The sequence below is a fragment of the Lutjanus erythropterus genome, chromosome 16, assembly GCF_056507025.1.
Source record: "Lutjanus erythropterus isolate fLutEry1 chromosome 16, fLutEry1.hap2, whole genome shotgun sequence".
Classification (NCBI taxonomy): Eukaryota; Metazoa; Chordata; class Actinopteri; order Lutjaniformes; family Lutjanidae; genus Lutjanus; species Lutjanus erythropterus.
In genome coordinates, this window is record NC_139332.1 from 33,005,948 (window position 1) to 33,032,839 (window position 26,892).

The following is a 26,892-nucleotide window of genomic DNA, read 5'->3' on the forward strand; positions in this document are numbered from 1 at the left end:
TTGGTTTAACTGAGCTGCAACTTTATTGTAAAAGTTCTTTCAAAAAATTGACTTCCAAATTAAAAACTTTAATTATAAATTTCTGGCTTATTGTATAAAATGCTCCATGGTGGAAAGAGTACTGGATATCTGTACTCAAGTAAGGGTACTGTTACATTGCTAGAAGTAAGTTCAAAGTATTTGTATCAAAATCTACTCAGAGTATTAGTTACTTGTAACCACTGATGTCACAGTCACCTCTCCAAACTAGGGCTGAAGATTTTCTGAATTTTTCTGAACCAATAGTTCGAACTGCTAATGACCAAATCAATAAAGAATCGTCACAGAACAGTCGATTAATCATTAATAAACTACAAGATATAAAACTCCCACCCATTCTAAGTTTTAATTTCCTTATTCCACACCTGACAAAACAATGTCAGATGACATATGATTCTTAAATTCTTAATGATGATTAATCAAATAATGATTAATAATTAATCATAAATAATTCTGCAGCGTTTTGTTTTTTTCTTTGTTTGAATGTCCTCATTTTCACTGGTCTGTTTGTGATCAGTTCACCTTTTTGGCAACAGAAGTGCAGATGAAAAGTTTGGATATTAATTCAAATTGTACTCAGAACTCAACTATGATTTTAAAAGTAACTAAGTAGATTACATCTTGTAATGCATACTCAAGTACAGACTTGTAAATCTAATCTACTATCTATAAAAGTACAAGTATTTTTTAGTAATTATTGTAATTTGAGTATTTATAATTACTTACTTCCACCCCTGCAAATGCTCTATAAAAATCCACAAATAAAATATATACTCACTGTAATCGATCATATCCAATATTACTAATTTGTTTCTTCCTTTGTTTCTGCTCTTCATCAATAATGTCATCCAAACTTAATTTTAATCTTTTAGCAAAGACCAACGCAAATATCTTAGCATCATTACTTAACAGACTAATTATCTTTCTTTGGTTTAGGGATCAAATTAATAAGAAGGTTTGGCTGTAATTATTCTTTAACTGTGGTTTCTTTGAACAATGCAACTAAAAATGGGTCTAATACCTGAATCCCAACATTTCCAGAATTGTTCAGAACATTTGTTTCTCTCAAATAATTTTTCAATTATTTTTAGAGTTTCATTTTTAAATTGGTTATTTTGTAGAAAGGTTTTGTTTAATTTCCAGTAATCTGTATTAACATTATGTCTGTTTAATCCCATATTAATCTTAAGTGTAACAGCCTTATGATCTGTGAACACTGTGGGTTCTTTTGTTGTGTGTGGCTGCCCTGAGTCTGAAAACAGTCCTGATGAAAACATCAACAAACAACAAATGAAAGTGTGTTTTCATTGATGTTATAGTGAGTAAATGTGGTGAGGAGCTCCTCCCAGTGGTTCAAACCTGCAGCTGATGTGCAGCAGTAAAGTTTCTCAGTGTGGACTGTTATTATCTGTTATTTTAAACACATCTGTGTTCAATCACATCATCTGGTTATTAAATGAGATGGAGGAGAACATCTTATATCCTTTTTCAAGTCCACATCCATCCAGACAAGATAATAAAACACAAGATGCTGTTTTCAGGTCACCTCTGTCCTTCACAATAAAAGCCTCTGAACTGATTTGGAGCTGTGGACGCTGAAAACTGCTTGAACAAGAGAAATGTAACACCACTGTTGATATTTGAACACCTGATGCTGTTTTTCATTTTGCTCGTTCTTTGGCGCCGTTTATTCTGTTTCACTCCTCATTTATTGTTTATGAAGCACTTTATAAAAGGTTATAGATGTTTAATGAATAAAACTCAGATCTTTTGTCCCTGAAAACTGGCAGGAAATATCCCACAATCCTTTAAGATTATCAGCCACAATTAAAATATATTACCAAAAAGACCAAAAGATGGAAATTACGAGATAAAAACAAGATAGTCTTGATTAAGAAAAAAAAGCCCTCAAAACTATAAATTAATATTTCTTTTAGTCTCGTTGGAATCAAAACAAAATCTTTAAATGTCTTCAGAAATACACGTGAAAACTATTTGCAGAAGTGGAAAAAAATATATATACTTATGCTTACTTTGTGTGTGTGTGTGTGTGTGTGTGCAGGGGTGACATTTACAGAACGTACTCATAACCACATGGAGTTTGAGTCTCGAAGGGTGAAGAGGAGTGAAGTGAGTATCTCTTATGTGAACTGGAAAAAATATGATTCAGTACTTTTAAATTAATATTTTGTCCTGTTTTTGGTTAATAAGCCTTTATGACTTCTATGCAACACAAAATAACATTTCAACATTTTGTAGTAAGACCTTTCTTATTATATATTATTATAATTTCTTATCATTCTCATCAAGTGAAAAGTCAAATCCCTCCTTCAGTTATCTGTAAAGAATTACAGCTTTGCTCAAATAATTTTATTCCTGTTCTTTAGTTTAACATCTACAGCTCTGAGCTACAATCATTTGGTCTCTGTGACAGACATGAATTCTCAGGTAATATTCATATATTTATATGTTCAAAGACAAGTAAGAATACAGTATATGTAAAATTACAAAAAGACACAAATTTGGAACTTTGGCAACTTTATTGAAGAGCAAAACAAAAGTACAAAAGAAATGAAATAGCAGGGAAACTTAATCTGACATTCATCTACTTAATTAACTGAAAAAAAGAAGTGATTTTCAGCAGTGATATTTAATTTCTGTTAACAAAACAAAGAAAGGAAACGTCTCTTGTCCCTAAAAACTAACAGGAATTATTTACAAGATGATTTCTATCAGTGAGCAGAGAAACTTTAAACATCCCACAACCTGTAAAGAATCTAAACTGAAATTAAAATATAATGTTTCAAAACAGATTTCAAAAATGAATATTATAAAACAAACAACACACTCCTGATTCAACAAGAAAAACTTCAAAAACATAAATTATTTACTTCCACCAAAACAAAATCTTTAAATTGTGTAAATACAAGCAAATTATTGAAGCAACTGAAGAATAAATTTTGTATGGATATATTTTGTGTGTGTGATTTATGGATGTTGTGATATATATGATGATGTTGTACATTTTCTGGAAATTAAATTAAGAAACCATTTTGGGATGTAATCATAATCAGATGGAAACGTGTCTGATAAATTACAAATCCAGATAATTGATCACAGTGATAGAAAAGTCCATCCATCCATTTCCTGTCCTGCTCATCCTGCTGAGAGTCACAGAGGACTGGAGTCAAACCCAGTGTGCAGTGGACGAGAGGTGGAGCCGAACACAGACACACAACCATCAACACAACAGACAACAACAGACAATTCAGGGCGTCCAATTTATGTATCAAGTTTTCAGATGTTGCTGATTGATTTTCAGTTTTGTCTCCAGTGATCAAACAGACAGAGAACAAAAGAATGACTTTCTCTGGATAAATAATATAAAACTCTCTACTGGTTGATAAATATCTGTGATCTCAAGGTTTATATCATCAAATCACCAGAACCTGAGAGAATATATGACAACTGGAATACATGTTCATGTATGTGTGTGTGTGTGTGTGTGTGTGTGTGTGTGTGTGTATTTACATCTGTATTAATAATATTGACCTTACCCCCCCCCCCCCCCCCAAAAAAAACAACACCAGAAGTATTTAACTGTAACAGAACCCATAAATCAGTAATGTATGTACAAAAAGTGCTGTGATGCTTTCCTTAGCATGTTTTTTTTTATATTATGTTTTTCTTCTTTCTTCTTCTCACAAATATGAAAGATCCTCATTTGATTTACGAACATGTTATCGGAGGAAATTCTACTTTTTTTAAATTTTAAAACTAAATGATCAAAAGAATTTAATGTCACCATTTATGTTTGATAATATTTGTCTCAACTCATCTTTCAAATTGGCTTGCTTTTATGGATTCCAATCAATCAATAAGCTCCTACTATAGATTCCCAACCCTGATTCTATCAGTTTATGATATGATGATCAATAATCAATGAATTCTCAGTTTATGGAAGAGAATGTGGCAACACCGTTCCTTGTTCCAGAGAAAAATTTATCCAGAAACCTAAAGAGAAAAAAAAAGAAAAATATGACATTAAATAGAAAATAAAATAATTTATCATAAATGTTTGGAGAATTCAATTAAACAAAGTCACATATTTAAAGAATCATTTAAACCTAAAATATCAATGATTCAGTCATTTAAGTTTTAATTTATTAAAACAAGGGTTTACCTTTATGTGTCTGAAGTAAAATAGTTTGTTGCTAATTAGGTTGAAGATCATTTTAATAAACTGATGTCACTGTTTGTCTGAAGGTTAATATTTGAGTTTTTAATATGATGTTTAATCTGAGCTGCTGATGTGAAGGTTTCTGAAAGCATCTGTGTCTTTCTCTTAATAATCTCACTTAACTTCATATTAAACTGCTTCACATTTGTTGTGGAAAATCAATTGAAAGTCACAGAAGTGTTACAGTGAATAAAGAAACAATCACACATAGTTTAGTGCAGCTTTGTCTAATAACAGGTGTGAATAGTTCATGTCTCATATGAAGAGACTCACTGTGTTCAGGGTGGTGTGTTTGTCATTCAGGACTGTGGAAGCAGTTTGTGAGAGGAGTCAGTGCTGCTCCTGTTGTCAGGAGATGGAGGACGTTTGGCTGAAATACAAAACAAAGATACAGAATTTTATTTCTCTCAGCTGCCAAAAAGTCAGAATATGTTTAAAAATCTTCTTCACAGTGGATATGATCCCTCTTCTAGTCACACAGACTGATCAATAAATCTCTTCTAGCTGTTTGTTTTTATCTGACTAAACTTCTTTTCCCAAAACTTCTCATGAACGTGAAAACAAAAAAAGTTTTCTTTCCTTCTACGAAAAATCAACTTAATAACACAAAGACAGAAAATCCATCTTTTCTTTCTCTTCTCAAACTGTGTGACTGCTCTCTCTACCTGTGACTCACTAACTACCTTAAAGTCTTCATTAAAACTTCTTTCAATTCTGAAACCATGAAACTGTTGGTAAATCTTCAAAGGACATGAATGTGTCTGAGTGTGTTATCAGTATCACACATAAAGAAAAAACAACTGGATTCATTGAAGAGTAAACCAGCATCAAACATAATTAATGAAAAATAGGAGCAAATATGATGAAATAATAATAATTGTTATTGAAATAAAATGTTGCTCCTTGTCCAAGTCTAAAATCAAAACACAGAAAAAAGAGACAATCTTTCTGTTTGCGTCTCTCACCAGGTTTATTCTTTCTGTAATCCATGCATCCAACGGCAGCGATGAGGACGAGAAGAAAAACAACCACTGCAACAATGACTGCAGGAACAGGAACTGGATTCCCTGTTGAACAGAAAACAAGAAAAAATATTCACAACCTGATGAAGCAGGTTAGAGAGAAGAACAACCATTCACCAACCAGACCACAATCCTGTATACAGACTCTATATGTTTGTTTATCCTGCTGTTGTTGTTTATTTAAACTTTTATTCCTCCTTGTCTGAACATAATGACTGTATCTGTGTTTGTTTATCCTTGTGTAACTTTGTTGTCTTTGTTTTTTAGTTTCTGTCTCATGTTGGTTTTTGGCTCAATGAGAGTTTCTGACAATCATATTAAAACTCCTTTCTGACTGATAATAAACTTTATTCTGACTGATTTACTGATAGATTCATACATTCATCCAGTTTGTTGCCATTAAAATAAATGGTTGCATTTTTATGTTAAAAAATATGAGCATATATTTTAGTATTCAAATTAAGTTTAACATGAATTTGTTTAATCTAAGTTGAGGTTTTGTTGCTTTATGAAGTTAATTTGGAGCAATGTTTGGGATATTTCTAAGTGCATTAAATAAACTAATTTATTCCTTAAAGTGATTTGTAACCAAACATTTATTCAGTTCCTGCTGCTTTTAATGTGGAAAAGTCAACACAGAACACAGAAAGGGAATGACTGCTCTAAAATGTGGTCAGACATTTAAGTGCTTACACGTGGTCTGAAAAAAAGTTTCTGTTGTTTTGTTTGTTTGTTTTACGTGGATTTAAAAAGTAAAATATAATTTGAAGGTAGTTTTCTTATTTTTCTGTATTAATCAAAGCTCAGGAAACAGTGAAGAAGCATCACAAAATATCACAGTGGACAATAATAATTCCTCTAAAGCAGCTCACAACTTTAAATTAAGAAACAGAATTTTTTGTAATCAGCCTTGTCAGGGACCAGAAGTGGACACATGTATTGGTTTAGTCCTACATACATAAACTACATAAAATAAAGACAATTAAACACAAGAAAACAAAACTTTCCATCAGACACATAAAAACACTTGAACAGGACTGTTAGAATAAAATAAATGTTTTCCACCTTCATCACCTCTGATCTCAGTCTTACCTTCATTGGTCCTGATCTTTGCTTTGTCCAGTTCGGTGACGATGTCCTTTGCACCAGAGAGCTGAAACACACACTCGTACTTCTTCCGGTCTTCTGCTGATGAAAGGTCCAGGTCAACACTCATCTGGAAGGTTCCATCATGGTTGGGGAGGATCTCTCCCTGTTCCACGCCCTCATGAATCTCCACTCCATCTTTCCTCCAGAACAGTGAGGCTCTGTCAGGATAGAAACCTGAAGCGTGGCAGCTGACTGGAGAGGAGGACGTCTTCTGGAGGAGAGACACTGAGGGAAGCTCTGGACAGGAAAGACAAAGACAGTTTATAGGTTCTTTATTAGTATTTACTGTTTATTAATATTATCATTCCTGTTTGATGTCATGTGTTTTAAAGAAGAGAGGGACAGAGAGGAAAAAGACAGATGAAATTAAACTACATCAGGTCATGTGATTCTACCTGTTCTCATCAGAGAGCTCCTCCCATAATCCACATACTTCTTCAACCAATCACGACAAATCTGGGTGAGGTAGTGTTTATACTGTGCTATTATAGCTTTGTTATGATCGAACTTGTGTTTGGTGTTGACAGCCTGTTGGTTTGGAGCGATCCATGTCTCTGTCTTCAGGTCCAATGATATGAAGTCTTCTCCATCATAACCAAACTGCATAAAACCATTAACCTCATTAGTCTCATCATCCCACTCACAGCCGTACATCCACTGAACAATGTGGACACCTGAGAGACAGAGACAGAGACAGAGACAGAGGCAGCATTAAACCAGAGTGAGATCACAGCACAGTCATCTATCATCAGCTGATATCACATCTTCACCGCAGAGACACACTGATCCACACACACCAAAACAGAGGATCTACACCTCCTGCTGTGATTGGCTGGATGGACGCCACTCAGAGCCAATCATCATCTGGACAGTGTGGACGTCTCAGAGACAGAGACTGCTGGGAAACAGAGGGACATCCTAACACACTTCATGTTCTCTTTTTTTGACTCCACTGAGACCAACAGTTTCTCTCCACTGTTGAAGGTGGTAACTTCATGTGAGCTGAACACACACACACACACAGGGGGAGGGAGGGAGAGAGAGGGGGGGGGACTGAACATTACACCCACTGAGACCCTGCAGCCAGTGGATCAGTCCAACAATGTCCTCGTCCTGTGAGAAACTACAGACTAGACTGTCCTGAAGCTGCTCTACAAGCTTCACTGAAGGACACTTTCAGTCCAGGATTAGTCACCAGACTCCACCTGCTCAGCCAGGACAGTGTGTCCTGTTCAGCAGTGTGTCACTGCAACTGGTCAGAATAAGACACAGACCATCAGGACCAGTATGGAGACTGGGAGACAGTCTGTGTGTCCTGATTGGTCCATCCATCAGTCCATCATTCAATACAACCAACAGCTGTTTCCACCTGCAGATGTTGTCTTGATGCTGCTGATGAGACCAACACACTGTGGTCAGTAGAGTTCATCTAATCTAATCTAATCTAATCTGATCTAATCTAATCTAATCTGTAGTTGTACTATATATATGCTGTATATTATGGGATGGACAGACTGTGGTCAGTACAGTGGAGTCGAGCTGTTAAACTTTTTAAACCTCTGATCTGAATGAGACATTTACCATGTCGTCCTGTCAGACAGGTTTATTAAAACACACTGCTGCTCCTCTCATATGTGGACCCAGCAGAAGCAGCCTGTGGTCCATTTACAGTCCGGCTCCATAGTTTGAGAAACCAGGCAGTAATGTTCCTCTATCAGCTGTGTGTTGTCAAACTGTTGTGATAAACAGGTTCCTACAGTAGAGTTATTATGGACCAACTCACTGTGGACACTTCAGTCCACTTATTCTGATCTAATCTAGTGGAGATAAAGTGTTAATAATCTCTGCTGGTTATTATGGGATGGACAGAAACACTGTATCAGTGTAGTACAGCAGCATCCCGTCGTCTCAGTCTCACTAATGTTTCTGTTGAGTCTGACTGTGTGTTTCAGACCAGAAAAACCTCCATCAAACACTTTAATCTGCCTCAATAAAACACACTTAAAGATGGAGAATGGTGTGTGTGTGTGTGTGTGTGTGTGTGTGTGAAATAAAGGATGAAAATATAAACATAATTTCATCAGTATAAAGTGAAACATTAACAAACCTCCAGTTTGGTTGAAACGCTGCTTTGCAACTTCAATGTTGCCTTTGAAGGTCTGCTGGGAGTCCATACAGATCTGAGTCTGTCTCTTCCAGTACTGAGGATCATCCTCTGTGACTCTGTTCATCCAGTCCTGTTTGGGTTCTGTTTTCTTGGTGTTACTGTCATAATGAACCATCTGAACTTCATCAACCAACCCAACAACCACAAACTCTGGGAAGTTTGAGACTCCAGAAGATCCAGTTTCGAAATACTTCAGAGAGTGAGTCACTGTAAGAAAAAGATAAAGTCATGATTTCAGTTTTTATATCACAGTTTTATAAAATCACTGAACAATGTTATTTATTTTCACACAGAATCAAAACAAACTACAGTAAATTCAAGACATCCTAATAATCTCTGTTCAATAAATACAAAAATACATTTATAGATATAAATTTTGTTCCAGAAACTGTTTGATTTTTATGATTTTGTCTTGAAAAATATTTTTATTTTTGAAATAAAATATCAAACAAGTCAAACAGTTTTATCATACAGTTGTGTTCCTGACTTTCATTGATAGAAAACAGTTTGTAAAAACAGTTGAATATTTTTCTAATGCTGGATATCTGAGTGTGAAGAGAAACTCCAGTTTAGTTTCCAGTTAGTGGAGTCATTTATTCTTCAGGATGATTCATTAGCAGCTTAAACTCCTCATTATCATATTAGTTTAAAATCTGAAATCACAAACCTCTCAACAAAATATTTATACTGCTTCTGATTATGATTTTATTTTCTATATTCAACAGATTAAACTTTTTGCATTTTATGATATTGCGTCACTTATGGTCTTGATTTTATAAATAAATTGTGACCAATGACACATTCTGAGGTTTTGAATACAAATTTGAACTCTGAGGGTTTTTTTTCTTTTAAGATAAATCCCGCAGTAATTTTTCTTACACAGTTTGGAGGTGGGCTAATTTGCTCTTTTCCATTGTTCTGCATTTTCCATAATTATTGATGAGTAAGTAATAAATGACAGATAAATGAGAAATGTCAGATTTTTTTGTTTGTGGATTTCAAAAGTTTGACTGTAAAGTTTTTTATGTAACCAACAAGAAATAAATATCTGATCCAGTTCAATTGTGAGTCTAAATTTCAAATATCTTGATTTATGTAAACTGAAGAATTATTTTGAAATTTAACTCACAATATTTTTGACAAAAACATTTTAGAGTTTCTTTTAGTATCAGTTATATACTGGATTTAAATATTATTTTTTCTCAGCTCTACTATCTTTTGTTAAATATCAACATTTCCTCCATCATGAACTGATTTTTCTTCACTTTTCATCCTGATTCTAAAAGTTTATTGTAGATTTTTTAAAGTCTGACCACAGAAGATTTTCTGCAGGTGTCTGTGAGTTTTGATAATTAAATGATGGTCTCTTTCAGGATCCTTCACTGTCCTCTGCTGTCTGAATACATGGAGATCATATTTCTGTGTTCAGCTGCACTTTAAAAATTCTGCACTGCTCACATAAAAAAAACTTGATCAAATCTGTCAAAGAATAAATCTATTTCCTGATAACAGATCAAATATCTAAACAGTATTGTTCAGCTGATAGTGTATTTTTGAGCTGATACTGATCAATATTTGGGAGTTTTTTGGTGACCCTGATACAAAGTGAGCAGCACATTTCACAGTTAGAAAATAAAGCTGTCACTGCTCTCTGCTGGACAAACTATGTAATGATGACACTGTTTCTAAATGAGCTCAGACCTCGTTTGTCTTTTCACTTCTTCACTTTCTTGTTAATTATCAGCCGACATACAGACACACAGATACCAACATATCTGAAATAAGACGATAAAGTATCTGATAGAGGAGGGAGAGAACACAGAATGTGGTATAGATTCAATACAAATTAACTCCAGGACCAGGAATAAATAACAATATTGATACTTTTTGTGATCAAGACAGTTAATGTATCATGTAAAGGAGCAAAATATCTTACATATAATATATGTCTATATGTCTTTTACAGGTCTGCACCTATCGATTATTTTAGTAATCGAGTAATCTATCAATTATTCTGGCGACTAATTGAGTAATTAGATAAGAAATTTTGTGAGCTCTGCAAATTTTGCCATTAAATTACTTTTGGTTTATTTAAGAGCAATGGTAAAATACAAAAGACAAAATAAGACTGGTTTCTTAAATGAACAACTAAATATTTCCCTTTTTAAAAAATTGTCGTGATTTTAATACATAAAGCATTTTGATGCTCTGTTACGCTTAAAAGAAAGTGAGCTACATCTTCTGTTCATGTTTTTCTGCAGACATTACTACCTTTACTTTTACCTTTGTACCTGAGTAAAACGTACTGAGTAAGGTACTACAGTAAAAGTTAAGTTACTTTACTTTGTACTTTTACTTTAGTACCTTATGTAGGACATACAGATTTTTTTCTTTTAATTTGTAATAAAGTATTTTCACATTGTGGTATGAGTACTTTGACTTTAGTAAATGATGCGAGTAATTTTTCCATCAGTGCAGGTCAATGATCAGTGTTTCAGTTTCTCTCTGTGACTGAGTGAATACAGTGTTAAAAACATCAGTCACCTTGAAATGATTTTCTATATTTGGAGCTGTGCACCTCTCAGTCATGTCTAGAAGGCCACCTTATATTTGAAAAACTCTTGCGATACTTGTACCCATTAATTCTGTTGCAATAATTAAACTTGTGCAATCTTTCACCGGTCTGGGGTTCCCTTCTAAACACGACCTTCTTGAAAAGGCTATTAGAGACAAAGACTGGAATAAACACCTTGTGCATAAAAGTATAGGTGATAACTGTAATTCATTCATAGCTGAACTCTAAACAAATATACACAGTTTTGTGCAGAAAGTGAAATGCAAACCAGGCCAAAGACACTATTTACTGAGACGATTATTTACCACACTGAGAAATAAGGTTGTTAAGGAGCTCTGAATGGCAAAAGCAACATTTTTTATTAATGCTGTTAGTGAAGCAAAGGGAAACGGCAAAGAAATCTGGCAGAATTTTAAAGAAACTAACAGGGAAATCTAATACTATTAATAAAACAAATGAACTAAATATAGAAGGAAATGTGACTCGTGATCCAACTACTGTGGCAGCAGCATTTGACTGAATTTCATTATGTCAAATTATTCTGCCACTCCTCTAAATACTGATGCTCCCATTCTGACTTTTAGTGAAGTGACCAACTCCAAAGTGTTAAGTTATCAAAGTTTAATTTTTCTCCTACTGTCATTAAATGGATAAAATCTGGAGGTGTAACGATTCACTGATGCATCCGATGCTTCACACTTTAATGTGTAAAATCCAAGTGCATCTCTTTGGTAAAAAGCTGAATATGAATCTGAAACAAATCGATGCAGCACTAGTGTATCAATACATCTCATTAGGACGCGTGTATGTTTCATGTTTGGCGTCAGGGAAAAATGCAACAACGATGAAACAAACACCATGACCTTCCTCCGTTTTCTCTCCTCGTCTCTGCCTGTTCTGCTCTCACTGCACACCTGCTGCTGCGATCACACAAAACAAGCGCTCACTCCTCCCTCTCCTGTGACTTCTCTACACACTTCTCTACCGTGTTGCACCACCAAACTTTCATAACACGCAAGTGTAGAATAAGTTTGGGGTTTTTATAAGAAAGATGAGAAACGCTGCTGCAGATCAGATGTAAAACGTGTCTGACAGCAGAGAACAGAGACACGAGTCTGACTCACAGAGACGTCATGTCACTGTGAGAGCAGGAAACAGGAAGCATCACTGTTCCTCCACATTAATCCAAACCACAGCACTCTTCATATGAAACAGAGCAGAAGATCATCTTACTGCAGAAAAACTGATATTTTAAACAGTTTTCAAGTTTGTTCACAGATTCTCATTTAGGCTACAGGATCTCATTTACACCACACACGTTAACATCACTGTAATGTCTCCTTCTCTCTGTCTGTCCTGTTACTATATTTAGTAAAACTATCAAGATGTGTTCTTACAGACAGCAAACAATGTGTTCGCATTGTTATTGATTAAACAAATTCAAAACTCATCTACCAGATCTACCTCCAGAGCAGACTGTAAAATACCACACAGAAAAGTATCTTTGGGCAGTCAGCCTTTTCCTATCAAGCAGCACACGTCTGGAACACTGAACCCACAGAACTCAGGAACATCATATCGCTTAACTTGTTCTCCAAATCAATAAAATCAATCAAACATGTTATCAATTAATGGTTATGTCCTTGTTTTTCATAATACGTGTTAGGACTTTTATGTGTTCTTGTATAGTACGTTCTACTTACTGTGTTTTCATTTTATGTTACTTTATTAATAGGGCTTAAATTTTGCTCTCTTTTCTTATGACGATGATAATAATAATAATAATAATAACTTTATTTATATAGCACTTTTCATACATAACATGCAACTCAAAGTGCTTTACAGTGGGGCATTAAAAACAACATAGGTAAAAAATGTTGTTTTTATGTGCCTTGTTATGAGCTCTTGTCTGTGGTTATGTCCTTACATACATATGTGTCTGTGTGTGTGTTTGTAAATAAGACTATGTATTTTGTGGTGTTTCTAGACTGAGAAAATATTTTTAATTGTTATTAATGAAATTAATATCACACACAATAGAACAAACTTTTTATATAAAATTGTAGTGAACAAGTTTAAATTTAAAACTGACATATAGCCAAAAAACACTTTGTTTTAATGTTTTCCCTCTTTTCTGTATTTATCTCAGTGCAGGGGTGGAAGTAACTGATTACAAAACTGTAATTAAGTAATTTAGGGGGGTTCTTGTGCTTTCATGAGTATATTTCTTACAACTGTACTTTTACTCGTAGTTAAGTATAAATTACACCATGTAATCTAGTTAAAAAAAATCATAATTGTGTACATTGAGTCATCTTTATTTTGAAGCCAAAACGGTTTTCTGATCACAAACAGGCGATAAAAACAAACAACAACAACACTGCAGCAGCACAGGACTGATGTAAAGATGGTAATGATTAATTACCAATTAATTAATTAAATTATCCAATAAAAAATGTATTGATGGATATTTATTCAGTGGTTTAGAAATGAGAGTAACTTCGTTTTGTCTGGTGGAGTCAGTTGTTGAACACGGAAACACAAACATGAAATCGGGGGGAACTAAAATGAAAAAAAAAAAAAGTGTTTTAAATATTAGAAATTATTATTGATAACTCGATTGTTAGCATTTCCAACTATCAGTTAAAATGTAACTAGAACATTTGTAACTCTTGTTGTACTTGAGTTTAGACTTTCAGTTCTCTTTCCATCAGTGTCTGAGTTTGTTTGACAGTTTTGTGTTGTTTAGTTTCAGCAGCCATTTTGACATGAAGATCGATCAGACCGGATCGTTTAGTGACGTCGTAGTTTTTTAAAACTTTACTAAAATCAAAACGTAGTTCTTAGAACTAAATATCACTTCAAATTAACAATAAACTTGTATATACAGTATATAAAGATACGTAGCATTTTTTCTTTAACAATCAATCGACTATAAATAATCAATAACTCACCTGACGTCGCGCCATGTAGACCTATTCCCAGGAGAAACACAAACATCAAGATCTTCATTGTGAACTGTCGTATCTGAAGCTTTGATAGATTAAATGTTTCTTTATCCAGAAAAACAGAGACACGGTGATTCTAGTTCGAGCAACAAGAGTGAAGTGAGGACAAGAACCAGGAAAGGCGATGTCAACTTCTGTCTGAGCCAATGAGAATTTAGCCTGAGCATCAACGTCACTTATAACTGGGTAAAACTGACCAACTCAGGTTATGAACGAAAGTGAAAGTTAAATATGTTATTTTATTCTGTGTAAGTGGATGGAGAGACACGCGGGTCTCAACTTTGTTCTGATGTGAAAGGAGTTTTAAACTTTCTGCTGCTCAGATCTTGTATCATGTTTTGTAGGTTAATGTGATGTAATGTGCAGAAATGTGTGAATTTTCTGGGAGGTCAGAGGTCACTGACCTACTATCAGGACAGACAAGATAATAAAACACAAGATAGTTTCCATGAAACAATATTTTATCTCAGTGTTTTACTCTGAAATGAAAAGAAGAAGCAGAGAAATAAAATGAAAGCAGAAAGAGAGTCAGAGATCAGGTCACCTCTGTCCTTCACAATAAAAGCCTCTGAACTGATTTGGAGCTGTGGACGCTGAAAACTGCTTGAACAAGAGAAATGTAACACCACTGTTGATGTTTGAACACCTGATGCTGTTTTTCATTTTGCTCGTTCTTTGGCTCCGTTTATTCTGTTTCACTCCTCATTTATTGTTTATGAAGCACTTTATAAAAGGTTATAGATGTTTAATGAATAAAACTCAGATCTTTTGTCCTCACTTCTTCAGCTGAGACAATATTATTCATGATTATTACACAAACAAAGAAATATGAGTCACATCTTTTATGTTGATAATTGATTTTGTTTGTGACATTGAGGCTTGAACTCTGGCTGATAAAGGCTCTTCCTGCTCACTGCTGATCAATACCTGAGTTTACTGAGTTAACAAAACTCAATATTCTCCCGGGATCAATAAAGTATTTCTGATTGTAAATGATCACTGAGTTTACCTTCACAGAGAAGTCAGCAGTGTGACAGCGCCCCCTGTGGACGAGTTATGTATCTGCCTTTGAACTGCTGAAAAAGTGATTAAAACAATTAATTTTGAGACAGAAGTTTGAAATTTTCATTTCCTCCTTATTACAGTTATTACATTACTGTCTGTGCAGAACATGTGATTTCATTTTTGGCTAAATCAGATCCCTGTAGGGGGTCTGGGGGCAAAATGTTGTGATTTTAACATGTAAACAAAACATGTAAACAACAACAAACAACAACAAACAAAACATTCTGGTGACTGTTTCAGTTTAAAGACTGATCTACATCTTCTGTTTGTGTTTTCTGCAGATATTACTACTTTTACATTAATACTTAAGTAAAAAGCACTAAGAAGAGTATTACAGTAAAAGTTACTTTACTCAGTACTCTTACTTTAGTACTTTAAATGTAGGATTTTTACTTGTAAATAATCATTTTACATTGTTACATTAATGCTTTACTTAAGTAAAGTATCTGAGTACTTTTTTTCCATCACAGAATCTGATGGGTCACCAAAAACTGTTTAACACGTCACCAGTCCTGCAACTTATTTTGCTCATTAAAGTGGAACATCAGTGTTTCTTTCTTTATGTGTGCGTTTTTATTTCCTTCATAACTTACAGAAATGATGGACATTAAAATGGAACAACAATAACAACATATATACATCACAACAATGTGGACGCAGTGGGAATAAAAATAAAAGCTTAATGATTCTGAGCTGTAATGTTAACACTGCAAGTTAATACACAGTTGACTGAAGTTAATGTTAGCTGATGTGCTAACAAGCTGCTACACTTTCCACTATAAACAGGTTGGGAAAGATTTGATTTGTTACAACTAAGTTTGGCAGGTTGACGATACTTTAGAAACTAGTTACTTGAGTTAGTTAAACAGCACATTACATAATCAGCAGTAAACAAGACTCGCCTCTTGCAGCACTGCACAATTAACTCATGTGATTTATTAACACAAAGACAGATATTAAATTAAGGCTGACAAAAGGCATTAAGTCAAAACATCAGTTCAAAAGAAAACATAATAATCCCATGTTAACAGGCAGAACACCAGCAGTTCCCAAACCACCAGCCTCTGACTTCTGCTGCCTGCAGAGGGGTGTAACTCCGAAGTGAGATTAATGTGTTAGCGAGCTATGTTGAGTCTAAAGCCAGGATTTTCAGTGTCACGAAGTTGGCTCTCTTTTAACCTGGCTAGATCACCATGGTAACTGATGCTGAACTCATAACCTGGTCGGGAGCAGGTTATGTTCAGAGTTTCAGATTAAATCGTCTGTAAAAAGCGCCGTTCTTTAACTAATTATTGTCCTAACAAGGTTGTTTATGAGTAATATAGCTTTTAAACTGAGGGAAGACGTTAAAAATTAAAAGTTGCTGAGCTGTATGTTCGTAATATCACAGAACGAATCCATATCATGTAAAAATGTAACATAATATAATGTAACAGCAGCATCACGCTGTCATGGTAACCTCTGTTTGGTGATGCAGAGTCATTTTCCCCATTTGCTCCTGATCATATTAACACTTTAAACTGACATGGTATATAATCCACACACTAAAATAATGATGAAGCAACTACAGACACTTTGAATACTTTTTACTGTTATTTTGTTTTGTCTTGGTGATTTTGCAGCTCAGATCACTGATTAGAAAATTCATCATCATTTATCACAGACAATCTTAAATCAGTTACACTCATTTTACGTTGGTTTGATCAAAACTTCAGTGATCTCCACGTCTCTGTCATCATACGACAGAGTCAGACAGACTTCTTCATGTTTAAATCTGCTGTATGGAGTTTTATTGTTTAATGTGCAGTTTTCATGTTAGAATAAACGGCAGCATTAAGACCGCATTTAGTCCATCAGTCATTTTCTGACTGCATTCTTCTTCTCCTGCTTTATTTGCAGCAACGTTGTTGCTTTTTATGTATTTTGTATATTTTCCGCAGCTCATAATTATAACAACTTGATGATTTTGACTTAAGTGGCTCGCGATCGCTTCATTTCATGCGGAAGAAGAGTCAAATGACACAACAAACAGCCCTTTTATATGAACGTGCACAAAGCCTTAAGATGAGAGCCTGGATTAACAAAGCGAGTTCATAACCACTGTCGTAGTACCAATTATCTCTGATTGCGGTTTTAGGCTTTGTTGATCCATCCTGTGTGCACGAGGTGTTTGTAAATCAGGTTTCTGGATTCAGTTTCTCAGAGAGCTCAGAGGTGTTGTCAGGAGCTGTAAGGAAAAGCACACTGTTAGTCCATTTTATCCTACACTGATCTGCCTTTAATAAACAGCTGCTACAACCTGCTGCAGAGGCTGGTGTTCAGAAAGCTTCTGTAGATCCACCAAAAGGTGTTCAGTACGACCAGCGTCTGCAACAGGTCCAGCATCCGATGTTTCCACAACCAAGAAACGTCCTTCATCCTTCACAATCAGTGACCTGTCTCACCAACATGAATGTGACATTTGCAACCTGCAGCATTAAAGAGACAGTTTACCCCCCCCCCCCGCCAAAAAAAAAAGATAATCATATTTTCTTCTGGCCTGTAGTGCTATTTATCAATCTATACTGTTTTGGTGTGAGTTGCCTAGTTTTTGAGTTATTGGCCACAGAGATTTCTGCCCTCTCTTAAATATAACAAAACTAAATAGCACATGTTCTGTGTTGCTCCATGCAACAAAAAATACAACTGGAAAACTCTAGACCAGTGTCTCTTTCCAGAAATCCCAACCTGGTTGCTCAAGATAATCCACAGACTTTGTTATAAGCAGTTTCATGCAGGAACTACTTTCTTTCTGCAGTAGAATCTACTGGAAATACTATTTAGTCCCATTATATTGGAGAGAAGAAAGAAATCCTCAGCTAATATCTCCAAAACTCTGCAGCTCGCACACACACACACACACACACACACACACACACACACACACACACACACACAAATCTCAGTGAATAAACGGCACCACAGGAAATGAAAGATACATTTTTCATTTTTTTTTCACTCAGACACTAAAATATAAGTATTAAAATTCTTCCATTTTTTTTTTTATCTCTTACCTTTCTTCTTCTTCTTCTTACAAACAAATCCAATGGCAGCGATGATGATGATGACGAGACCAGGAACAGCCACTGCAACAGTGATGGGGACGGTCATGTCACTGGGCTCCACTGATGAAGAAAAAAACAACAACAAAAACAAAATAAGATCAGTACAGATGAAGACGGTTTGAGCTGAAGTTCATCCATTCATCCAACAATGTTCATATAAACATGTTGGTGTTTTGCTGTGAACTAGAACTGACTTGGCGTTGAGTTAATATAATAATCAATGATTTTTTCTTTAATCTTAAAAGTGTGTCTTTAACGGACACATATCAAAATCACATGTGTTGGATTTAAAAGAGAGACACTGACACGATTTTCTCCACTCTGAAACACTGGGGGCATGTCCACTCTGCTGTCTCAGTGTCAAACACCACTACAACCTGAAACATGGACACTCTGTCTAGCAGATTTATTGGACATGTCCAGACATGTTTGAGCCACCAGAGCCAGAGGACGGTGACAGAATTATATTTTTTCTTCTGTGTTGGTTTGTTGGAACTGAAGTGAGCTGAAGTGAACTGGAGACAATTGCTTGGGGTACATTCGTAACTGACCATTAGGGCGGGTGAGGGGAGGGAGAGGCAGTATCGTTTGTGAGGCCTCTGTAGTGTCAGGGAACTACTTCCTCTCACTGTAAAAACTGACGGCAGCAGTGAGCAGTATTGGAGACGTGCTTTCAAGTTCCCACCCACACATATGAGCAGAGCTCAGCTGTTAACTGAGAAAAATTATTTGATATGTACTCGTGATGTTTTAGTTTGGCCCGTGTTTCTATTAACATTGCAGAGGCAGGGTTTATGAGTTGTACTGCAGCCGACCACCAGAGGGCGTCACTGTTCTCCATACAGTGTCTGGATCTGACCGGTGACCCTGGGTCGAGCAACATGCATTTAATTAATTCAATCTTTTAATTAGTTTATTATTTTCAGTTTTTGGGAGATAAATTCCCAAATAAATTTGAGGACAAAACCTAAAATACCCAACAGACCAACAGAGAAGCACCCACTCATCTCTCTCTGATCTCAATCTTACCCCAGTTGGTCCTGATCTTTGCTTTGTCCAGTTTGGTGACAATGTCGCCCTTCACACCAGAGAGCTCAAACACACACTCGTACCTCCTCCAGTCTTCAGGTGTGACTGATGAAAGGTTCAGGTCAACACTCATCTGGAAGGTTCCATCAATGTAGGGGAGGATCTCTCCGTGCTCCACGTCCTCATGAATCTCCTCTCCATCTTTCCTCCAGAACAGTGAGGATCTCTCAGGGTAGAAACCTGAAGCGTGGCAGCTGACTGGAGAGGAGGGAGTCTTCTGGAGGAGAGACACTGAGGGAAGATCTGGACAGGAAATTAATTTAAAGTCATTTTATATCATTATTAGGTTGGGATGTTGTGTATTTAAAACATTGAGTCAGGCTAAAAATATTAATAACTATTATTTTATATTTTAGCTTTTAGTGGAAATATGCACATATCATGTGCATTGATTCAAATGCACATCATGCTGTTCACCTCCACCACCAGGAGGCGCTAAAGTCTTAAGATAATAATACAATTGAATTGAATGCAGAGTGAGACACTGTACTACATTAATAGTATAGTTAAAGGGACACTAAAAAGGTGTTTTTGGTAGTATCATATTTACAATTTACAAAACTTTCTCTTTAAATGATTCCTTAAGACTTTTTCCCTCTTATTTAGAGCAAACTGAGGACATAAAATGCATTCACTTTATGTTGCAGTTTGTGTGGGGTTGACCCACACTCCTGTGTCAAATGCCTGAACAATTATGGCTTTTAGTAGTTTTTTATGCACTATTGGTCCCAGATCTAGCTCTCGCAAAAAGAAAGTAAAGTAAGTTGATATCTGTAGTAAAGTTACTGTACATGAGAGGCTCATGACCACTTCATGTGACTCTACCTGTTCTCTCCAGATAACTCTTCCCACGGTTGAAATAGCTCTTCAGCATGTCAAGACAAGTGGTGGTGAAGAAGTTCTTCCAGTGCCCATTCATAGCTTTATTTTTGTCCCACAACTGTTTAGTGACTTCAGCCCGTGGGTTTGCAGCAATCCATGTCTCTGTCTTCAAGTCAAATGTGACAAAGTCTTCTCCGTTATACCCGTGCCGGTTATAACCGTCTACCTCTCCGGTCTCATCGTCCCAGTCACAGCTCACAATCTGCTGTTTAATGTGAACCCCTGAGAGAGACAGAGACACTGAAGTGAGATCCAACATATATCACATTCAATCAGGCCCACTCCTGGTCATCTGTGTGCCTTTAGCGTGTGGTGCTCCCCAACTCCAAATCCTGTTCCACTTTTGTTCGTCCATCCCTGCAGCTACATGTGTTTCGTGTTTGAACCGATAAAGTGATCACTGTGTGCAAACACACAACGGCAGCAGTAAAGCAAACGGTGCAGTGAGTTCATGTGCGATCAAACATCACACTCTCATTAGGGTACAGTAGGAACAGTTTTTCTCCACTTTCATGAAATAACAACAATGGTGGAATATGACTAAGTACTTTTATTTAAGTACTGTACTTACCTACAATTTTTAGGTACTTGTACTTTCTTAACTTCTACTAAACTACATTTCAGAGAGAAATACAGTCATTTTTACTTCACTACAAACAGATTTAGTTACCAGTTACTTTACATAAAAGAACTGATTGAAAATATGATGCTATGAAGCTGCATTCCCTTTTAATCATTTTAATAATTTATTTCTTAATAGCCAGTTGGGTTTTAATCATTTTAATTTATTGTATATATAGTTGTTGGTTGGACAAAATGAGCAAGTTATTTCAGTCCTGTACAAAAAAGTTAAAAATGAGCTCCACCTTAACCGACTACAACAGTAAAATCCTGCCTTTGCATTAATGAATAGGTGATAATAAATGTGTTATAGTGTAATAATCACAGAGACCATGTTTCTGGATTAAGTTCTTTAACTTTTAACACTTAAAGCAGCCTAAATTTTCCTGATTATATTTACACACTTTTACTTGTAATATAGTATTAAAGTGTGTATTAGTAGTTTTACTCAAGTAAAGGATTTTAAGTGTTGATCATCTCAGCAGAGTTATCCTAATCCATCTGAAGTGAAAAATGAATGAACCAGCAAACCAGAAAAAAAAAAGTTATCAACATACCTTCAGTTTGGTTGAACTGCTGCTTTATACCGTCACTTTCCACTTTGAAAACTTGCTGATAATGCATGCAGTCTTGAAGGTGTGTTTTCCAGTATTCTGGATCATCTTCCATGAACTTCCTCACCCAGTCTTGTCTGGGTTCTATTCTTTTTATGTTGCTGTCATAGTAGGTCATAATCTCTCCCTCGAGGTTTGTGATGGCCACAAACTCAGGGACGTCTGGGACTCCAGAAGAATCCATGAGGTACAAGGTCATGGAGCGTTTCACTGCAGGACAAACAGGATTTAAGTGACCGAAATGTATTTCATATATGCATATATGTTTTTTTTTTACATGATTTTGTTTGAATAGTTGTCATTTCCCTGAACACAATGTCCTGTTATGTAGCAATGACAGCACACACAGGACAACAGCATTCCTGAAATTTGAACTCACTGACACACACAACTTTGCAGCATGTTTACAGAATTTTAGTGTTTATAAATATTCAATAATGAGAACAAGCTGTTTATAATTTCCATGATTAGTTCATGTAGGACAAGATAAGATGAAATAGAACTTTAATAATCTAAAAGGAAATTCTTTTGTGACAAATTTTGACATTTTTTTTTCCCTAAATCAGTCTGAGAGGATGACAGCATCTATGATTGATCAGTGATCGATCTTCCTCCTCCTCTTCCTCACCTGTTCACTCTGCTGTGTGAAGGTCTGACAGTTTCTGACAGAGAAACACACACAGTCCTCCTTTTTTATTTACAGGTCTACTTCTACAGTTGTATGATCTTATAAGTTCACCTGGTTTGATGTCATTCAGTAACACGTTGGTTTGGATGCTTTTAATAAACTCCATCATTAACAACGAGTCTCCTCCACAAAAAGTAATATCACAACCAAGAGAACACACTTTTTATTTAAAACTGTAGTGAATAAGTTAAAGATTAAAACTGACACAAAGCCTAGAAACACTTTGTTTTAATGTTTTTAATATTTTCCGTCTTTTCTTTATTTATCTCAGTGCAGTGGTGGAAGTAACTGATTACAAAAACTGTAATTAAGTAATTGTTGGGGGTGTACTTGTGCTTTTATGAGTAGATCTTCAAATCTGTATTTTTACTCGTACTTAAGTATGCATTTCACTATGTAATCTAATTAAGTTTAAAATCATAATTGTGTACCGAGCAATCTGCATTTTTGTCGCCAAAAGGTTTAAACAATGACATTTGGGCAAAATCACTAAACACTGCAGCAGCACAGGTTTGGAGTAAAGACGCTAATGATTAATTACCAATTAATTAATTATCCAATTAAAAAATGTATTCATGGATATTTATTCAGTGCTCTAGAAAAGTAAAAAGAAAAGTGTTTTAAAGTTTATAAATTACTAACGATTACTCGATTGTTAGCATTTCAAACTCTGTGTTAAAGTTGTCAACATCTGTAACCCTTGTTGTACTTAAGTTTGGACTTGCAGTTCTCTTTCCATCAGTGTCTGGGTGTGTTGGACTGTTTCGTGCTGCGTAGTTCTGCTGATATTTTTAAGATCGATCAGACGGTACCGTTAGTGACGTCGTACTTTTCAAAACTTGACCAAAAACAAGACGGAGTTCCTAGAACCTTATATCATATCCGATCAAATGAACAGTAAACTCGTATATACAGTATATAAAGACACGAAGCTTTTTTTCTTTAACAATCAATCGACTATAAATAATCAATAACTCACCCGCCGTGGCGCCATGTAGACCTATTCCCAGGAGAGACACAAACATCAAGATCTTCATTGTCAACTGTCGTATCTGAACATTTGATGGATTAATATGTTTATTTATCCAGAAAAATAGAGACACGGTGATTCTAGTTCGAACAACAAGGGTGAAGTGAGGACAAGAGAAGAAAAGGCGCTGAGATCAACTTCTGTCTGAGCCAATGAGAATTGAGCCTGAGCATCAACGTCACTTATAACTGGGTAAAAACTGACACACTCGAATTATGAACGAAAGTGAAAGTTAAATGTGTTATTTTATCCTGTGTAAGTGGGTGGTGGATGTCACGCGCCTTTTATTTTTGGTGTCTCAACTTTGTCCTCATGTGAAAGGAGTTTTAAACTTTCTGCTGCTCAGATCTTGTATCATGTTTTGTAGGTTAATGTGATGTAATGTGCAGAAATGTGTGAATTTTCTGGGAGGTCAGAGGTCACTGACCTACTATCAGGACAGACAAGATAATAAAACACAAGATGGTTTCCATGAAACAATATTTTATCTCAGTGTTTTACTCTGAAATGAAAAGAAGAAGCAGAGAAATAAAATGAAAGCAGAAAGAGTCTGAGACTTTCTGAAACACAAACATCACATCACCTCTGACCTTCACAATAAAATAAACACACTGAACCCTGGACTGTAGGAGCACTTTTTGATTTTGTGTCTCTTGTGGATCTTCAGTAAACCTCAAACTAGATCATGATCTTACCTTCTCAGCGATGACAGATAGACGTCTCATTCTTCAGACCTGGAAACAACAGAATCCTCCACCTTTATTCAATGGATGAGAGACCTGATGAGGTTTTTGTACCTGGAGAAAATTAGATCTACAAAGAGGAATGACAGAAAAGTTTGGGAACCTTTCTGGTCTCATTTCATTTGAGTCTCTCACTGTAAATCTTTACTTTGTGCTGTTTCTTAAAAATATGTCAGACATGAGACAAACTTACAGTGTTTTTCATTTTCTGTCTTTACCTCTTTATATGTTTTATCTTTATATCTCACTTTTGTTATTTATTTCAGTCTCATACTGAATGTATTTACTGCTTTTTGCTTTTGTGCCTCTTTTTATATTTAATCCGATCTCTGTGGATTGCTTTTTTTTTCAAAGTATTTCTAAGTTTTATATAAGTTTTTGAATATTATTCTTGTCTCCATATGTTGTTTGTTATCACAACAAGAGATTATAGGTTGGCAAAAGTTTTTTTTTTTCAGCTAAATCAAGGTTTCTTCAATTTCAGAAAAGGCCTATGTCAATCTCATTTTTTTTTTTTTTTTAATTTTGATAAAAATGTGACTAAACAAGTTGTCAATTTGAATTTCTCTTTAAAACACTTGTCACTTTATTTAAAAGTAAAACAAAAGTATAAACGGAATGAAATCACAGAGCAACTTTAAACACAGGAAAATTTTGAACATCACTGTTTAATTTCTGTGTTTACAAAATTAACGGAGAAAAACATCCCTTTCTCCCCAAGAAATATTTACAAGACATCCTACAAAATTGTGCTGAGGGGTCCTCCAAACTGACCAGAGAACCATGAAAACCATTTGTCACACAGTCTGAGCCCAGTGCTCCCACTACAGTCCTCCCTCCTTTAAAAAAGTTTGTTCCATCTGTCAGTCAAAGAATAAGTAGATCCATACAGAACAGAATGACGTACAAAAAAACACACAAAAATATTTAAGGAAAAGAATCATGATAGATGAACACTGACATTAACATAAAATATATAAAATGTAGAAATTACAAAAAGGTAACACCGAACTTTGGGTCTGATTCCTGGTAATCAGTCAAATAATTTATTTGAATTCAATATTTGATCAATCATCAATCAGTCCAGATTTACATCAAGTACTGAACTTATTTTGTTCTTTACTTGAGTTCTATTTTATCCAACTTTATTCTTCTACACTACATCCCAGAGGCAAATACTGAACTTTTTAATCCACAAAGCTGAAAAAAGTCTGTTTCCTGACTTTTTACAGATACATGGTTTTCACAGGACAGTGATGATGCAGACATTAGATGGTCTTATAGACCATGATGCATTGCTCTAGATTAAACCAGCCAACAGTGGCTTTTAAACAGTGTTTAAAATGATCTCAACCTTAAACATCTACAGCAGTAAACAGCAGAAACATTAATGTAATAATATTAATCAGGAAACATTTTACTGCAACATGAATACTTTTACTTCAAGTACATTTATCTGATAATACTGTATTTCCATACTTACTTCAATAAGGTTTTGTGAATGCAGGACTTTTACTTGTAGTGAAGTATTTTTACAGTGTTATATTAGTACTTTTGCTTCAGTAAAGGAGGAGAGTTGAAGGAGACACATCATGTCCATATATAGTCTGGACAGACAGACTGGTCTCCACAGAGGCTGCAGCAAAGTGTGCATGAGCTTATGAACACATGTTCATGTGAGACGCAGTTATCTTCTCTGAGCTACAGGTTATAAACACTGCTGCACGCTGGTGCTCATCAAACGTGATAAATAGATGTATTTAATTCTCACTTCTGTCAGACACAAAGTCACAGAGCAGCCTGAGATGTGTCTGTAAGCAGGAGACAGACAGACAGACAGACAGACAGACAGACAGACAGAGGGAGGAGCATCATGTGCTGCAAACTATCACATCAACTTAACGTTACTGTGAATGAAGGAGGAAACACAAGTTTACCTCATTAGTGTTCAAATGTTATTTTGTCTTCAGTTCTGCTTCATCCTCTCATCAAAGTTGTAAACATTCACACTAGGCCTGTGCAGTATACTGCTTCGTACCGAAAACCAGTCTTTGTTTTCGTTATGATATTAATTAATATTAAAATTCATATACCGCCATACCGGTGAATAGTCCAAACAATGTCCGGGACGTGCACGGCAGGAAAATGTTTCAAATCACCAGAACCTGAGAGTATAAATGACAACTGAAATGCATGTTCATGGATGTGTGTGTGTGTGTGTGTGTGTGTGTGTGTGCGTGTGTGTGTGTATATATTTACATTTGTATTACCAATATTGACCTTACCAAAAAAAAAAAAACATAAGTATTTAACTGTAACTATGAAAGAGTTGTTTTAGATAAACACTCAGATTGTTATTCTGTATGAGAAGTGCTGTGATGCTTTTCTTTCTTTTGAATATTATGTTTTTCTTCTCTCTCCTCACAAATATGAAAGATCCTCATTTGATTTACCAACATCAGAGGAAAAGACTAAATGATCAAAACAATTCAATGTCACCATTTATGTTTGAAAATATTTGTCTCAACTCATCTTTCAAATTGTTTTGCTTTTTTTTTGTATTCCGATCAATCAATAAGCTCCTACTATAGATCCCCCACCCTGAATCTATCAGTTTATGATATGATGATGAATAATCAATAAATTCTCCGTTTGTGGAGGAGAATGTGGCGACACCGCTCCTTGTTCCAGAGCAAAATTTATCCAGAAACCTGAAGAGACAAAAAGAAAAACATTAAATAGAAAATATTATAATTATTATTATATTTAGAGAATCATTTATACCTAAAATATCAATGATTCAGTCTTAATCTGAGCTGCTGATGTGAAGGTTTCTGAAAGCATCTGTGTCTTTCT

General features: G+C 35.4%; 2 protein-coding genes across 9 annotated transcripts in view; both read right to left on the reverse strand.

Moving 5' to 3' along the window:
* The window catches only part of LOC146313445 (class I histocompatibility antigen, F10 alpha chain-like), a 50,649-nt gene that overhangs the window by 13,257 nt on the left and 10,500 nt on the right, over positions 1–26,892 (reverse strand). Inside the window, exons 6-7 of one of the 8 annotated variants that reach the window (XM_084739246.1) lie at positions 4,553–4,649; positions 3,147–4,053 (exon numbers count right to left, since the gene is read on the reverse strand). The exons of 1 other annotated variant lie outside the window; for it this stretch is intronic. In XM_084739246.1, the coding sequence (XP_084595372.1) occupies positions 4,579–4,649 (71 nt within the window). In that variant the 3' untranslated portion in view covers positions 3,147–4,053; positions 4,553–4,578. Of the gene's footprint in view, positions 1–3,146; positions 4,054–4,552; positions 4,650–24,685; positions 25,848–26,263; positions 26,748–26,892 lie in introns of those variants that run through there. 6 more of the 8 variants (XR_014772056.1, XM_084739247.1, XM_084739249.1 and 3 more) reach the window with 6 other exon arrangements.
* LOC146313446 (class I histocompatibility antigen, Gogo-A*0501 alpha chain-like) lies at positions 4,988–23,405 on the reverse strand. The gene is made up of 9 exons (XM_084739395.1): positions 23,243–23,405; positions 21,519–21,785; positions 20,284–20,562; positions 19,399–19,701; positions 8,558–8,824; positions 6,846–7,124; positions 6,394–6,687; positions 5,245–5,346; positions 4,988–5,019 (listed from the first exon to the last, which is right to left on the reverse strand). The coding sequence occupies exons 1-9, from the start codon at positions 23,298–23,300 to the stop codon at positions 4,988–4,990; spliced, it is 1,881 nt and encodes a 626-aa protein (XP_084595521.1). The 5' UTR covers positions 23,301–23,405.